At 36.6% G+C, this 16,426-nt stretch overlaps 5 protein-coding genes across 8 annotated transcripts in view; 3 read left to right on the forward strand and 2 right to left on the reverse strand.

The window, feature by feature from the left end:
- Positions 1–919: 919 nt before the first annotated feature.
- Positions 920–2,023, forward strand: LOC111462793 (F-box protein At1g78100-like). Its single transcript, XM_023106534.1, has one exon. The coding sequence runs from the start codon at positions 933–935 to the stop codon at positions 2,001–2,003; it is 1,071 nt and encodes a 356-aa protein (XP_022962302.1). The 5' UTR covers positions 920–932; the 3' UTR covers positions 2,004–2,023.
- Positions 2,024–3,465: 1,442 nt separating this feature from the next.
- LOC111462777 (F-box protein At1g78100-like) lies at positions 3,466–4,556 on the forward strand. Its single transcript, XM_023106514.1, has one exon. It carries the CDS (start codon positions 3,476–3,478, stop codon positions 4,508–4,510), a length of 1,035 nt encoding a protein of 344 aa, XP_022962282.1. The 5' UTR covers positions 3,466–3,475; the 3' UTR covers positions 4,511–4,556.
- Positions 4,557–6,516: 1,960 nt separating this feature from the next.
- On the forward strand, positions 6,517–7,461 carry LOC111462985. The gene has a single exon (XM_023106814.1). The coding sequence runs from the start codon at positions 6,517–6,519 to the stop codon at positions 7,459–7,461; it is 945 nt and encodes a 314-aa protein (XP_022962582.1).
- Positions 7,462–10,035: 2,574 nt separating this feature from the next.
- LOC111462582 overlaps positions 10,036–16,426 on the reverse strand; it is a 15,593-nt gene continuing 9,202 nt past the window's right edge. The window contains exons 2-7 of one of the 3 annotated variants that reach the window (XM_023106204.1): positions 12,828–13,088; positions 12,684–12,757; positions 12,202–12,334; positions 11,819–12,097; positions 10,941–10,990; positions 10,538–10,596 (exon numbers count right to left, since the gene is read on the reverse strand). In XM_023106204.1, coding sequence (XP_022961972.1) covers positions 10,985–10,990; positions 11,819–12,097; positions 12,202–12,334; positions 12,684–12,757; positions 12,828–13,088 — 753 coding nt within the window. In that variant the 3' untranslated portion in view covers positions 10,538–10,596; positions 10,941–10,984. Of the gene's footprint in view, positions 10,597–10,940; positions 10,991–11,818; positions 12,098–12,201; positions 12,335–12,683; positions 12,758–12,827; positions 13,129–16,426 lie in introns of those variants that run through there. The other 2 variants (XM_023106203.1, XM_023106201.1) reach the window with 2 other exon arrangements.
- Positions 14,290–16,426, reverse strand: part of LOC111462587 (serine/arginine-rich splicing factor SC35-like) — a 4,951-nt gene continuing 2,814 nt past the window's right edge. Inside the window, exons 7-8 of one of the 2 annotated variants that reach the window (XM_023106211.1) lie at positions 15,350–15,521; positions 14,290–14,549 (exon numbers count right to left, since the gene is read on the reverse strand). In XM_023106211.1, the coding sequence (XP_022961979.1) occupies positions 14,544–14,549; positions 15,350–15,521 (178 nt within the window). In that variant the 3' untranslated portion in view covers positions 14,290–14,543. Of the gene's footprint in view, positions 14,550–14,921; positions 15,264–15,349; positions 15,522–16,426 lie in introns of those variants that run through there. The other variant, XM_023106210.1, reaches the window with a different exon arrangement.

The following is a 16,426-nucleotide window of genomic DNA, read 5'->3' on the forward strand; positions in this document are numbered from 1 at the left end:
TTCATAACAAATTGGTTATTTCGTTGCCTCTCGGTTGTAACGTTGTCTATCTGGTTATCCTCACGAGGATCTACGAGAAGATTCGAACAAACCCTTGTTCGTTGGAAGATCTATTTCGTGTTTGCCCGCTACGCAAGAATTCTGAATCATTCTCTTGAAACTTATCCGCATGCCCTGAAATGACCTAGCCCAATAGAAAAATCTCAGTTCATTGGACCATTTGATTCGATAAAATAAAAAGCCCCAAGGGTGCCATATTCTAGGAGCCCGAACTCTTGCGGGTCGAGGACTCCTTCTCCGTCCTCCTTAGAGAAATCTCTTATCAACTATATAACTATATAACAATATTCATTTTGTATCATATCTAAGGAATTCCTGGGTTCGGGCCGAATAAGCAATGTCATTTGATCATTATCAAATGGATTGTAATCTTTTTCTGTTCACGAGGATCCCAACAACACTGTAATTTTGTTTTAATTCGTTAGTAAACTTTTAAAAAATATCTAATAAATTAAAAACAACATTAAATTTATAATTCATATTTATTAATTATTATACTTATGTTAAACTAAAATTAGAAAATTGATAAAAAAAAATATTTAAAATTATTAAAAAAATAAATAAACAATTTTTGGGGAATGATAATAATATTAATATTATGTTCGAAAATATTTTAATATTCCTTTTTATTTTGTAAAACATTCCGAAGAGAGTCTTGAAAAAATTTGGATGAATTTAAATGGGCTTTAAGTTTGGGCCTGTGGGCCCCACTGATGTCAGGTAACGGTTAAACCACAGCAACATGGCCCGCTCTCTCTCTCTCTCTCATCACGTGACTAGCACGCCTAGCTTCTGTTAATAAGTTCAAAAAATGGGAGGCTGAAACGGAAATAAAGAACTGAACGAAGAGAAAGGTTTATACGGTGTTTCCAATGGCGGAAGTTCAAGAACAAGAAGCTTCTTCTTCAATTCGCGTCGCCGGTGACGGCTTCGACTCTCTTCCCGATTCCCTCGTTCTTGTGATATTTAACTTTGTCTCCGATGTCAAATCCTTGATCCGTTGCAGAGCCGTTTCGAAGCGCTTCAACTCCCTCGTTCCTCATTCCGATTCCCTTTTTCTCAAGATCGACTATACCGTTTCCTCCGATTCCGAGTCCGATCCCGATTCTGATTCCGATTCCGATTACGTTCCAAACTCCAAATTATTCGACTTCTTCAAAACTACCTTGGAATCGTTCTTCTATTTTATGTCCCCTGTTTTCCTCAAATCCAAATCGCAGACGTCTCCCGCGCAAATCCTCCGCCAGTTCCACCGGATCCAGCGCCTCCAGATCGAGTTTCCGACTAAGGACCTTGAAGTTGCGAGAGCCGTTAAATGGAGAGCGGAGTTCGGTGAAACGCTTAGGAGCTGCGTGATTTTGAGTTTTCACAAGATTAGGAAATTCGATGGTCGGGCGATGATGGCTGTGGATGATTTCGGTGTCAATTTCTTCCCAAGGATGGAAGCGAGAGTGACCTGGTTGATGCGCACTCTGATAACGGCGTTGGCGAGGCACCACGTGATGGTGGAGGTGGTGGTGGAGCATTTGGAGATGAATCATCTGGTGTTGAGAGACGAGGGAGGGAATGGTGTGGTGGTGATCGAGAAGAATGGTTTAGACGATATTAGGAGATCGAGAGTTTGCGGCGGCGGCGACGGCGGAGAGACATCGGAGAGACGGACGGCGGAGAGGCGGACGTTGAGAACTAGAGTACCGAGAACGACGGTTAGGATGAAGTACTGGCCATTGCTCGATCTCCAGCACGGGCTATGTATGGAGGACGCTACGTTGGTGGTGGTGAGGCCCACTGGAAATGCCAGCGAGGATGAAACTGCTGACATGGGGAAAGAAGACGCTGACTTGGCACTGAGCGCATTTGAAGATAATGATATGTACACAGTCGCCGTGGCAGCGTTGTTGACGAAGGGTACTAGGCTTAAGATGGGGATAAACTCTTTCTAGATTTTCCTCTCTTTTCTTTTTCTTTTTAAAAAATTGTAAATTTGAAAATATATCAATAATATGTACATTTTTTTTTTTAATCTTGATTTCTAATTGGGCCTAGTCTTTCGGCCTAACAGCCCAATTTAACAATAAAATCCACGTCACTACCCGAAAGTAAAGTGCACTTTATTGGTATATACAATAGTATGGATCCGAGTTAGAGTAGTATTGTGTATTTTTTTAACGGGACGAGTCATCTTCTTTATATTTTCCTTCATGGTCTCGTTGTCGAAATTGTACTAAAAAGTAAGTAGAAGAGGAAACGTGCCTCGGCTTTGTAAGTACACAACTTGATAGGTCATGTCCTTCTCAGGTATTTGCTACTACCCGTCAACCCAACTTCTTGAAAAGGCTTTCAAGGAGACCCGTCGTTTATCCGTCTATATGATACCTACGAGAACCTCTTAAGAATAAATCCACGAGTCTCTAAACCTACTCATAGTGTAAAAGTACGAAAATTTAAAAAATAAAACATACGAGCAAGACTTATCAAGTAGACTTCAAGTCATTCCATTATAAAATTTTCTATTATTTTGGGAACTCTCTTGACCTTATTAGGGCATCTATGTTCGTAGTAATGTTTCTTTTGACTTCTGCCGGGCTACTAATTGTATAAACTTTTACCAACATTAAAAATTACTGTTTCTTTTTTAGGTAAAATTTTTTACTATTTACTACACATGAATGATAATAAGTTTAATAAGTAGCATACGATGCAATTAAGGTTACTTGTTGTTCTATTTAATTTTTTTACAGTAAACATTGAAAAAATTAAATTGAAACATTGAAAATTCAGTTTGATTGAATTGATTTCATTGTCCTCTTTCACATCACATGGTTAATGTGGCATGTCGTCACTTTTATATCCAAAGAATCAAAACTTTTATTATGTAACAATATTCTACTTATTTTTTTAACTTTAACAAATAGACTCCAAATTTTCTTAATAATTTATTTAAAAATATATATAATTTAATATCGTTAAATTAAGATATTTTGAAGGAGGTGACGTAACATAATAAAGTTAATTAAAATTTTATTTTCTAAATTTTAATGTTAGTGTGTATTTGGTTATAATTTTTTAAAATTGTTTAATCGGTCCAAAAGTTTTAAAAAATATCTAATAAATTTAAAAGTTTAGAGTTTATATAAAAATTTAAAATAAATGAATTAATTATTTTATGAATCATAAAATTGGCAGGTAATAAATAAATTAATTGTTTTTAAAACTTATTATAACTCTTTCATAAATTTGAATGGGCTTAATTTTGGGCCTGTGGGCCCCACTGATGTCAGGTGAACGCTCAAACCACACGCAAGTTTGCCCTCTCTCTCTCTGCCACGTGACTTGCACGCCTAGCTTCTGTTAATAAGTTCGAAAAATGAAAGGCAGAAACGGAAAAAGAAAAAAAAGCTTTATACGGTTTCCAATGGCGGGAGTACAAGAACAAGATGCTTCTTCTTCAAATCCTATCGACGACGACGGCTTCGATTCGCTTCCTGATTCTCTGGTTCTTCTGATCTTCAACTCTGTTTGCGATGTCAAAACCTTGATCCGTTGCAGAGCCGTCTCGAAGCGCTTCAACTCCCTCGTTCCTCATTGCGATTCGCTTTTTCTCAAGATCGACTGTATCATTTCCTCCGATTTCGATTCCGATTCCGATTCGGATTCCGACCCTAACTCTCACCTCTTCAAATTCTTTAAGTCTACCGTCAAATCCTTCTTCTATTTTATTTCCTCTATTCTCCTCAAATCCAAATTGCAGAAGTCTCCCGCGCAAATCCTCCGCCAGTTCTACCGGATCCAGCGCCTCCAGATCGAGTTTCCGACTAAAGATTTTGAAATTGAGAGAGTCGTTAAATGGAGAGCGGAGTTCGGTGAGGCGCTTAGGAACTGTGTAATTTTGAGTTTTGAAAAGATTAGGAACTCCGATGGTCGGGAGGTGATGGAAGTGGATGGTGTTGATTACGGTTTTGTCACAGGGATGAAAGCGAGAGTGCTCTGGATGATGGGCGCTCTGATGACGGCGTCGGCGAGGCACCACGTGATGGCGGAGGTGGTGGAGGAGCATTTGGAGATGAAGAATCTGGTGTTGAGAGACAGGGGAGGGAATGGTGTGGTGGTGATGGAGGAGAATGGTTTAGAGGATTTTAGGAGATCGAGAATGTGCGGCGGCGGAGAGGCAGCGGGGAGGTTGCAGATGAGAACTAGGATACCGAGAACGACGGTGAGGATGAAGTGCTGGCCGTTGCTGGAGATCCGGCAAGGGCTCTATATGGAGGACGCTACGTTGGTGGTGTTGAGACCCACTGGAAATGCCACCATGGATCAATCTACTGACGTGGAGAAAGAAGACGCTGACTTGGCCCTGAGCGCATTTGAAGATGATGATGTGTACACAGACGCCGTGGCAGCGTTATTGACGAAGGGTAAGAGGTGTCAGTTTGAGATAAACTCTTTCTAGATTTGTTTTGTTTTTTTTTTTCTTTTGAAAAAATTGTAAAATTTAAAATTTCTGACCTAAAAAAAAATATCAGTAATATGCACATTTTCTTTTATTTTTTAAAAATCTTGATTTCTAATTTGTTCTGGACCACTTAGGGCTCGCTTTTAATTGGGCCCAATCTTTGGGCCTAAGAGCCCAATATGACCCAATATTTGGGCCTAAGAGCCCAATATGACCAAATCTTTGGGCCTAAGAGCCCAATATGACCCAATCTTTGAGCGTAAGAGCCCAATATCAGAGCAGACTACTTTTTATTTTATTTTATTTATGGATAAGTCACTTTTATTTATATTTTTCTTCAACATGCCTCTACTTAGTAAGTACATAACTTGATAGGTTATGTCCCTCTCACGTGTTTGCTATTACCCGTTAGCCCAACTTCTTGAAAAGGCTTACAAGGAGACCCGTTGTTCATTTGTCTGTATGATTCAACCTACGGGAGCCTCTTACGAGTTAGCTCATGAGTCTTTAATCCTACTCATAACGTAAAAGTACAAAAATTTAAACAATAAAGCATACGAACAAGGCTTCTCGAGCAAGGCTGATCGAGTGAGGCTTCTCGAGCGAGACTTAACAAACGAGGTTTCAAATCATTCCATTAGAACCCATAGAAATTATTTGGAGAATAAAGAATAAAATATTGTGACTATTGATGATGAACACCATAGGGGATGAATGAGTATCATGGCATACCCTAAACCTAACTAGTTGACATAATTATTGTATCATGAAACAATACTCGTGGGGGGCTTCCTTTCACTTTTCCATACCATATTATATTACTATTCCCCTTTATTTTTATTATAAAAAAATTGCACCCTTTAAATAAAAAATTCTATTAAAATTGTGATATGGAATAACCGTATGACATAGAATGACGTAATTGTGTTTGAGTCCCAACTTCCGTTGAAGTTCCCTCGCGTTGTTTCAAGTTCTAGTTTTGAAATGTTTATGAAACGTGGATATTGTAATTACATTTGAGCACGTCTAGTCTATTATCAATTTAAGCATAACTCAACTGATTATGATAATATACCGTAACGACCCAAGTCCACCACTAGCAAATATTATCCTCTTTGGGCTTCTCCTTAAGGTTTTTAAAACGCGTCTATTATGGAGAGGGTGTATCTCTACTCCGACCAGTGTCTCGCATCATTCAGTGACTAGCTCTAATCAGAGTAGAGCTAGACCCTCTCATAGTAGACTCATTTTAAAAACCTTGAGAGAAAGCCCTACTCCGAACAGTGTCTCGCACCGTCTGGTGACTAGCTCTGGTCAGAGTAGGTTTAGACCCTCTCCACAGTAGACGCGTTTTAATAACCTTGAGGGGAAGCCCGGAAGGAAAAACCCAAAAAGGACAATATCTGTTAGGGGTGGGCTTGGGTCGTTACAAATGGTATCAGAGCCAAACACCGAATTCATCACTCACCTTCCGAGCTTCCCCCTAACAGGGGAGTGAATTATGAGACCCCACATCAGTTGGAGAGGGGAACCAAACATTCCTTACAAGGGTATAAAAACCGCTCCTTAGTAGATGCGTTTTAAAATCATGAGACTGACAGCGATACATAATGAGTCAAAGCAGACAATATTGTAACTGTATCAGTAGACTTAGAGGGTTACATATACTCTCGACCTAAAAGCTCGGGTAAACGTGGATTGTAATGGAAGAATTTGGAGATGGAGAAAAAAGTGAATGGGTGACTAAGAAAGCAACCACATTGTAAGACCCAAAAGAGGGAGAAAAGAAGTAAAAGAATTGTTAAAGAAATTAAATAAATAAAATAAATAAATAAATAAATAAAGAGATATGATGATAAAAAAGAAAAATAATAAATTAAAGGCTAAAAAAGTGAGCCAACCTGTCTTTAATATTTCCTTTTAAAACCCAAATTCATCACTCACCTTCTTCATCATCAATTCCACAAATCATGAAATCCAGAAATAATCCCAAACCCAAATCCATGGCTCCGCCGGCGGACCTTCTCGTCTGTTTTCCGGCGAGGGCCCGCCTTACCCTTCTCCCAAAACCCACCTGCAGTCCGGCCAGAGCATCGGCGGAACCCCACCGCCGCCACCAGAAGAAAGCTCCGCCGCCGTCTCAGTCTCAAGCAAGTCCTCTTCTATGGGCCAAGGAGATGGCGTCGGAACCCACTTCGCCGAAGGTTACCTGCGCCGGCCAGATCAAAATTAAACCTCATGCTCGTCGGTCCACTAAGAACTGGCAATCTGTTATGGAAGAAATCGAACGAATTCATAAGAAAAAGAAAATACCCAATTGGGGAAACCAAATTCGAGATCAAAATCCGTTTGGTTTCAAGAGAGAAATCGTTAATTTCCTGTCGTGTTTACGAGGTTTCCGGTTTGATTTCCGTTGCTTCAGAGGCTTCCCTGAATCCGACGACATCACAACAGAGGAAGAAGACGAAGAAGAATATGAATCCGAAGCTGAATACGAAGAAGAACCCACCGAAGCTACTTCGAAAAGAAGAACAATGTTCTCGAAATGGTTCATGGTTCTACAAGACGAAGAAGAAGATGAAGAAGAAGAAACCAAACCCAGAAACGACACCGGCGAGCTGCAGCCTTGCTCTGTTCCGCCGCCAAATGCTCTGTTACTGATGCGTTGCAGGTCGGCGCCGTCAACCGGCTGGATTGAACGGAAACCAAAACAAGAACAACAAGAACAAGAACAAGAAGAAAAACAATCGAAAATCAGCTTGAAATTGTTAATGGAGGAGGAGAAAGTGGCAGTGGCTAAGAAGGAAAGCTTGGTGGTCATGGATTATGATGCTGATTTTTACAAGCTTTCATCGGATATTGCGAAAGAGACATGGGTCGTGAGTGGATCCAGTAGTAGTAGATGTAATGATGACCCATTTCTGAGAAGCCGGAGCTGGAAGAGATGACGGCGGCGATGGCGGCGGCAATGAAGATCGGAGAAATTAATAAGAAACTCTGTGCTCTGTTTTCCCCTGTTTTTTCATGTTGTTTTCCAGTTTAAGGATGAAATTTGTTACGACAACTGGGAGACCCAGATCGGATTGTTCATGATCTGATGTGGGTTTTGTTTATTTTGCTTGAATTTGTAAGAGAAGAAGAACATGAATATGATGATGTACAGTGAAATTTTGAAATATGATATCATTTTAGAATCAAAACAGAGCCATGAGTATTAACTTGAAAACTTCAATGATTTAAGCTCTGACACTCTCATGAATCTGAGCAATTTTTGTTGTCATTTTGTTATAGAAATTTGGTTCATAAGCTTGTTGTGGAATCTTAGATCTATTTTCCAATTAAACTAAAATATCCTTTGAATTCATGTTGTTTTTCTTCTATGTCCTTTCAACTCTTCAATCTTTACCCATATAGTTCCCGTCGTAGAGCGTGTCCCTAATAATTGGGTCGTTGTGCCTAGGCTGTATGGACTTTTAGCTACATGAATAGTTCAATGTGCTCATCAGCGCCTGATCCTGAGATGTGGATCATCTAAGCCAGGCACATTAGCATGGAGTATTTCTTCTCTTGAAACCAAACTTCTCCTCGAGAGGATAGATGGGTCGATTCAGGTGAAATCCAATGTAGATCCAACTTTTTATTCACTCGTGGCATTTGGACGGTCGGATTTATTTATACTATCTAATTCAAACTATGAATGTTAGGTTAGATTACATATTTTTCGATTTGCATTGAGTTAAATTTTTAGAAAACTGGAAATTTCGTCCCGTTTGCAAGTTGTCTATCGACCCACCTACAAACAGAGTTGCAATCCAACCCATTACTCATCTACCCTACTCTTAAAAAGATTAAGAACATTCAATATTTGAATGATATCAGTGATGATCTTATAAATGTTTGATATTTGAATTTTATAAGATTTTAGTTATTAACTCAGATGCCATAGATAGCTAGAATATTTTTTAATAAATAATAAATAAATAAACAAACTGACGACCCGACCCAACCCAACCCAACCCAATTTGAATATAGGTTTGGTTGTAAACTCTATTTCTGTTGCTCGAGTTACCAACCTATTTTTTTCAATCCAATTTGTGTATATTCCTAGTTATGGTAATAGACGTAGATGTTAGCTATGTTCTATTATTATTAAATATTTAAAATTTAAAAAATAAACCTTCCGTTATTTGTATAATTTTTTTAGTTCAACAGCTTTAAAAGGATAAAGATGAACAATAATGTTGAATTAAATTATATTAATTGAGCTTCCTACAAGGATCGAAGGTGAGTCCTCGCTTGCAAATAATACTAAGTTCTGCATTAATGATGACTACAGCACATATAGAAACATTATTATTAAATATTTAATAATATAAATATAAATAATAATGGCAATCAATACTCATCACTTGTTTTAGAAATGTTATATTTTTACCAAACATAAATATTTTCTACTAATATTCATGTGGATTTGATTTGACGGCTTAATATTGAGAAATGAAAAAATAATAATAATCCTAACCGTAGGATCGGTAATTGTGCTACACTTAGCTTACTAGAATTTGAACCGTCATTGGCACAGACGATGTGTGGGATCCCACATCGATTGGAGAGGGAACAAGTATTCTCTATAAGAAATTATGAAATTGATCGTAATATGTAATGGGCAGACCGTATCTAAGTATCTAACTAAATATATATATATGAATAGAAAAAGAAGGGGTTTCGAGGTAATAATTAGGGATGAATTATGATTATGCCCACTCCCATTACACCACTAATAATGATTATCCCTTTTAATTTGGCTTTAATTTCTCCTCTCAAATCACCATTGTCCTTTGCCTCCCCCATTTTCATATTTTCAATATAATCATCCTTTTTAAATAATTAAATCAAACTAAAACTAAAAATATTATTTAATATTTAATCTGTCTGTGTTTTATACGTTATTTAATTTACATAATGTGAAACAAATTTTCGAGGTATTAAAATGCATCTACTAAAGAAAGATTTTCACGCCTATATAAGAACTATTTCGTTCCTCTTTACAAACGATATGAGATCTTATACATGTTGAACTAAAAAAAAATAGATCCATGAATTTTAATCTTTGAAAAGAGCAAATTAAAAAATCTACTCCATACTAAATAAAGTTATCACATCAAACTATTTTAATTTTAATTTCCTTTTAAAACAATTCTGACGCTATTTGTAACCGCCCAAACTCACTACTACTCGATATTATCTAGTTTAGCCCATTATGTATCACTGTCAACCTCACGATTGTTCCCTCTCCAACCGATGAAGATCTTACAATTTGTGGTTCCATTCCTTCTTACTCGACTTCTGAGGCAACCCAACCCAACCCAACCTAATCCGAATGAAAACAAAGATGGTTAGCCGAAAAATAGTCCATCTCTCAAGATAATCAAATTAAATAAAAGTTCTAAAATGTCATCAAATTTCATTGGCATATGAAGATTTTCCAAAGACAAGAAGAAAAATGATAAAAAGTAGATTTAAGCACCATAGGCAAAATCAATTAATGAATATAATGATAAATAAATGAACCTCAAAAGCTGGAAGTAAAATAGGCAGAAGACAACCAACCAAGATAAAACTGAGCTACTACTAGACACAGATACAGATACTACAGACACACACACAACCAAGAACAAAAACATTATGGACGCACAACCCAATTAGCAGACTCCATAGTTGTTGTTGACTCACAAAGTTAAACCTAACAACATATTTTACCCAAACCAGATCACAATTTCCATAATAATCTAAAAGTATTGAGTTTTGTTAGAAACCTCGATGATTTAGACCAAGGCAATGCTGCTCTCGCCACCTGGGGGCTTGCGTACCCCGCCTAAGTAGTCTCGGGCCCCTACCTTCCCATCTGCAAATATGTCACTCCCACTCATCTCTCGCAACTTTGCCACGCTCAACGGTTTCTCTGTTGACGATGGAGGAACGTCACCTTTGAAGATGTCGTTCCCTGATAACTCCGAAAATTTCTTGTCGTAAATCTTCTTTGCTGTCTTTACAGAAGGTTCTTCTCCGGGGATCACGCATCTCTGTGTTTGGTCAGATTAGTTGGAACATGAACACACCGATGTTAGAGTTAGATCGAAATAAAGCTCAAGGTGATGACCAACAGACTCATTGCATGCAATGAAGAATAGACTTGGAAGAAAAGTAAACTAAAAAACTACTAACCAAAGCCATATCAGGTTATCAAATGGGGGCATATGATTAATCAATCAGAAAAAGTAACCTCACGTTGAGCAATTAATTAGTGATGATTGCATGTATATTTAACTAGGAATCTTAGGATTTCATCATTGTGAGCTTGTGGCCTCACTAAAAAGAATATGATGCAAACGAACGAAGAGAAATTAGTGGATGCACGTATACTAACCAACTAAAATCCTAGGATTTCATCATTGTTTGTCTCTGACCCCATCATTTCTGATGCAAACGAAAGATTTTGGTCACCACTAAACCCAAAAATCACAATATGGGATTAGAACATATAACCTCCTATTCTAATATCATGTTAAATCACAATCTAACTCAAAAAATTTAGCTAATAAGTTACGATAAATTTAATTATGTCAATACTTTAACATAATACACCATTCTTCTATACACGGCTTCTCGAAACATAACAAGAGAACTTCACACTAAGACCCTGTTTGATAACTATTTGGTTTATGGTTTTCGGTTGTTGAAAATTGTGCTAGTTTTCCCACCACTTTACAATAGTTTTCATCCTTGAAAACATTTGAATTCTTAGCCAGGTTCCAAATTCAAAAAACACGTTTTTAGAAGCTACTTTCATTAAAGCACCATTTGATAATCCATTTTTGTTATCTATTTTTGAATATTGTGCTTTGTTCTTTATCCTTTTTGGGAAGACTTATCACCTCCCTTGAAAACACATTTGAATTCTAAGTCAAAATTCAAAAACAAAATCAAGTTTTTAAAAACTATTTTTTTTTTTAGTTTTCCAACATTGGCTGATTTTTTAAAACATTCTTTAAATAGCAGGTAACAAAGTAGTGCATATAAGTTTAATTTTCAAAAAATAGAAGATCAAGAACAAAAGGGTTATCAAACTGGATCTTAGTTTTAAAAACTCGATTTAGATTTTAAAACATTTGTATAAGGTAGGTAAAGAAACAAAGAAATGCACTTAATTTCTAAGCCAAATGAGTGAATGGCGTTTGTGGGTGTGCCTTCTTAATGGATGTGTTTGAATTAAGAGGTTGTAGAATTGAGTGGAGAACTACTTACATCATCAGGCTCCCCAATCTCGATGCTTCCTTTTAAATCCAAAGTGCGAGCAGTTGTAGGTCGAGGCAAAATCTCAGGAGGAGGAGCGAATATGTCATGTCCACTAAGCTCCTGGTACTTAGCATCAGAGAGCTGCTTCTTCAGCTTCTCATCGGCATCGCTTACTAAGTTCCCGCTCAACTCACGCTGCTTCGCAACCTCAGGTAGAGTAGTAGGCTTTTTAGGAGAAACACCACCTTCTTCACCGAATGAAATATGACTAATTCCAGCCAGTGTTTGCTGCAATTTGATCGACCCGTCAAGATTAGGAGTTAGAAAGGAATTGCCTAAAACCAAACAGAAACTATTTGAAACTGCAATAAGTGATCTTCTTCGATGGATACCTGGTACATACGTATTCCTGTTTTACTCTGTGAAGGGTTGGCGCTTCCAGATTCTTGCTCATCCTCTCCTTCGTTACCAACAAAAATGCCACTGCCAGTCATCTCCTTCATTTTATATCCAGAGCAGGGTTTCCTACAGTTTAAAAATCGAACAATTGAAGCGATTGACATAGAAGCCAAACTAAGAAACTCCACAAATTTGAAGATCTGATGCATAGCGAACCGGAAAACGGAACTTGATATTTCTTTTTCTCTTTAATCCATATTACATACTAAAATCAAGTGGTGGGAGAAGAAGAGAAAATGCTCATATACTTTTCTAAATTGCCTTGGAAACACAGAAAGGATTACAAATTTGAGATCCAATCATGAGTAATTTGAAACAAAACAAGCAGATCGAACACAAGGAAACAGTGTAATCGAAACAGAATAAGCTTCACATAATGAAGATTGGAAAGAAAAGAAGCAGACTTAGATCTCACCTTTTGTTCAAGCTCTCAACCTCCTCGTCAGTAACCTGGCCTCCAAAGACGACCTTACTGATTCCATCGGAGGGCTAGAGAGACGCAAAAGAAAGAGAATAAGCAGAAGAAACAAGAAAAAAGATAGAAATGCAGAAAGTATACCTGATGAGACCTGGGAGCAGAGCGAGAAGCAGACGAAGGAAAGGCAGGGGAATCGGCCGGAGGAAGTTCAGGCCATGTGAGGAGATCTGCAGTGGAGGTGTGAGGCTTCCGAACAGGAGTGGCTCTGTCCATTGGAGAAGAAAGGAATTGAGATTTGCAGAGGCCAAAGAGAGATGGATGAAGAAATGGAAGTTTGAGTAGAGAAGCTTCGATTTGGTGTTTGTTAATGGCGAAAACGAAGAAGAAGAAGAAGAAGAAGAAAGTGCTTTGCGAGAGAGACACAGTGCTAATGTGCCGTGGAAGCACAGAGATTTTCTCAACTCAAATGACCGAAATGCCCTCGTGATCTGGAAGCTTCTTATTTTTTATTTTTTATTTTTTTAAAATTTATTTCTACTCTTTCTTTCTGTAAAGTATATTAAAGCCCTTTAAATATTTGAATTTCGAAGCGCCATTTCCATTTATAATGTGAAACGTACATTCCAATGGCTCGCACGTGCCACCAAGATGACTGTTCCTCGTTTTTTGCAAATAACCCCCTCCTCCTTTATTAATTACCCTATTTAGCCCTCCACTTATTTTTTTTTTTAAAATTAATTGATTTTTAAAAGTTAATTGGGTCGAAAAAGTAATTAATTTTATTCTAAATATTAGAATAGAGATTTGAATTTCTGACCTCGAGAGAAAAAATGCATGTCAATTAATTCTTTTAAGTTTACTCAGCTGGAAATATAAAATTGATGATGATAGTTAAAATATGTGAATTCTCGATAGGGAATCCACTGTTGATGTGTAACCCTGATCTAGGGTTTCACTCCTTCTCGGGAATATCGTCTATGAGTTCTGATACCAATTGATGTAATAAATTTTAGGTTAAACTAAATTCATGGGCAAAAAAAAAAAGAGAATTTGTCCCTTTGAGCAGATAAAATACGTTCATCGAAGCTTTTAAAAGTATTCAATATTATTTAATGGGTGATTATGTGAAGGGTACAATTAATAGTGTTGATTCTTAGACTTATTTAATGTTAATTTAACCATTTATGCTAATTAGCCTTAATAAGTAAGCATAACTTAAAATAATTGAAATAACTAATTAGGTAATTAATTGGGAATTTTTTATTTTCATTTTAGGCTTCCAACTTTTACTTTATTATTATTTAATCCATTTAAATAAAATTTAATTTTAAAAGACTAAATTTAAGATTTATTTGAGAAAATTAAAAAATAAGCCCGATTGCTAATTATTTGATTTTGTTTGTTTTATCGTAATATCTTCCCACGATTTTAATATTTCTTAAAAACATATTTCAGTCTAATTTTTTAAATATTAACATTAAAATCCGATCGATTTTCAAGCAATTTTCGAGAATTACGTAAACTCAATAAGAATCGGAATTAACTCCTATCAATGTTAGAAAAGATGAACTTGAAAAATATCCAAATCGCAATTGGAATCACATTAGAAATGACATCATATGTAATATAATTCAAATAGATGCACTTTTGTCACATTCAATCATGGTGAATTCACGGTGAATTGATTGCTAACAAGCTCTAAACTATTCCCGAAAACATCCGACCTATACGAGAGTCAAGTCGCGTCCAACACTAGATGAGATCAATGGACAACCAACTAATGATCGCACTATACTAAAAAGCTTCGATGGTCACCAAGCTTCTCGAGCTAACTCATTTTTACTCGAGTGGCAGAAATTAGACCTAATACAATTCCAAATAGAAAAATTTCAGTCATTTCAATTTAGTTGAACGAGAAAAAGAAAAGGTAATACCATCCTTAAAATATCAATCAACTCATGAATCTCAATCAGATCAAATTCGAAAGTGATCGATCGGCTCATGAATCTCAACAACAAACTTTATCTATTATCGTGTCTAAATCAATCAATCCAACCTACGAGATTATATCAATCAACCCATGAATCTCAATGACCAAGAATTGTAAATTGAACTAATTCGAAAGTGATGAATACGGATCCAAAATATCAATCGGCTCATGAATCTCAACGACAAACTTCATCCATAATCAATCAATCAAACCTATGCTGGTAAAAAATAAATAGCTACAAAATATGTGATGAACAGTGATCCAAAAAGACAGATACAATGCAGAAGAATCAATTCATAATCATTATACATCTAAGGAGGTAAAAACCAAACACTGGGAAGACTCTTACTTCGCATGTTAAATAGTACAGATACTACATTGAAATCTAAAAAGAAAAAAGAACTCATAAGCTAATTAGGAACAGGATCCTACATGTCTCTATCTTGACATCCAACCAATCCTTGAAGTATAAAGGCAGATACAATCGTGCAAAATATCCCCTCTGGGATGCCATGCTTGTTTTCCATCATAAAATGCATAGATAATTTCTAAAACCCAACGCTATGGCATGTATAGATCATTCATTCCTGCAGGCATATTTTGGCTATCACTAACCAGACCACAAATCATGCTTGAAAAGAACATTAACAATAAGCATGGTAGGTTAACTCACATCGGCATCGGATTTAGCAGGAGATGGACTTCGAGAATCAACTGGTTTGTCATCCGGTGAGCCATTGTCTCGCCTTGGTGAATGTTCGTCATCGCTTCTACCCCTAGATGGTGGCGTCCTACGTGGAGATATGCTTCTCCGAGTATCAGGGGAATGTCGGGCAGGCGACATGCTTCAGTATAGAACCCATTTCTAATTAGAATACAGACCAATATATATATTTGGGAAGTATTACATTGGATGATTATGAGGACCTTGTCCGGTTCATGGCAATGTGAGATGTAAAAATGTGTTTGGATGGGCTTCAGAAACTAAAAATAGAATTCAGAAACAGTCTCTAATGAAAAAAGTACTACTAAGATTTAACGAAACTTCTTGCCCATGTAGATAGATAAGCAAAATAGGGATCATACTTGTTTAAAAACTATAAAGACTATGTTGTTACATGAACAAAGTTGACAATTAATTTCTATGAGATTTCTTATGATGGGGACAAAATGTTACAAATTTGAAAGTATATGAACTAAATTGTTATACACTAAAGTTTAAGAACTAAATTGTTACAAATTTGAAAGCTCGAAAATTTAATAGTTACAAGCTAAAGTCCCGGGACTAAATTGTCATTTTAATGAAAGTTCAGCACGAAACAGCTTGCACCACAATCATCTAAATTTTTTTTTTTAATGGTTTTGCAAACATACCCTCTTTACCATTAGAACATAGCAGAATAAAATGTGAATAAAACAGGAAAAGGCCACCTATACGGCTCCACCCATCCCCTTGCCCATGCAAATGCAAATGCAACTAAATGGCTACAATTTTCCAGCTAAAAACATTACTATTGTGTAAGTACCAGAGTAAGTGCTGCAAACCTTAAAATGATGGTAACTAGTACACTAAGAAGCACGGATACGGGATGATCAAAACATGTCGATTTCTAAAAAAAATAGGATACAGACACATTGGGGACACATTTTTTTATATAAAATATGTGTACATATTGATATATTAACATTGCTTTACAAAAAAAAAAAAAAAAAAAAAAAAAAAAAAAAAAAAAAAAAAAAAAAAAAAAAA

Source organism: Cucurbita moschata, unplaced genomic scaffold (genome assembly GCF_002738365.1).
Source record: "Cucurbita moschata cultivar Rifu unplaced genomic scaffold, Cmos_1.0 Cmo_Scf00027, whole genome shotgun sequence".
Lineage (NCBI taxonomy): Eukaryota > Viridiplantae > Streptophyta > Magnoliopsida > Cucurbitales > Cucurbitaceae > Cucurbita > Cucurbita moschata.

What these genes read in the sequence shown, in the direction of transcription:
- LOC111462777 (XM_023106514.1), top strand. Translation starts at nt 3,476, where the DNA reads ATGGCGGGAGTACAAGAACAAGATGCTTCTTCTTCAAATCCTATCGAC.
- LOC111462793 (XM_023106534.1), top strand. Translation starts at nt 933, where the DNA reads ATGGCGGAAGTTCAAGAACAAGAAGCTTCTTCTTCAATTCGCGTCGCC.
- LOC111462985 (XM_023106814.1), top strand. Translation starts at nt 6,517, where the DNA reads ATGGCTCCGCCGGCGGACCTTCTCGTCTGTTTTCCGGCGAGGGCCCGC.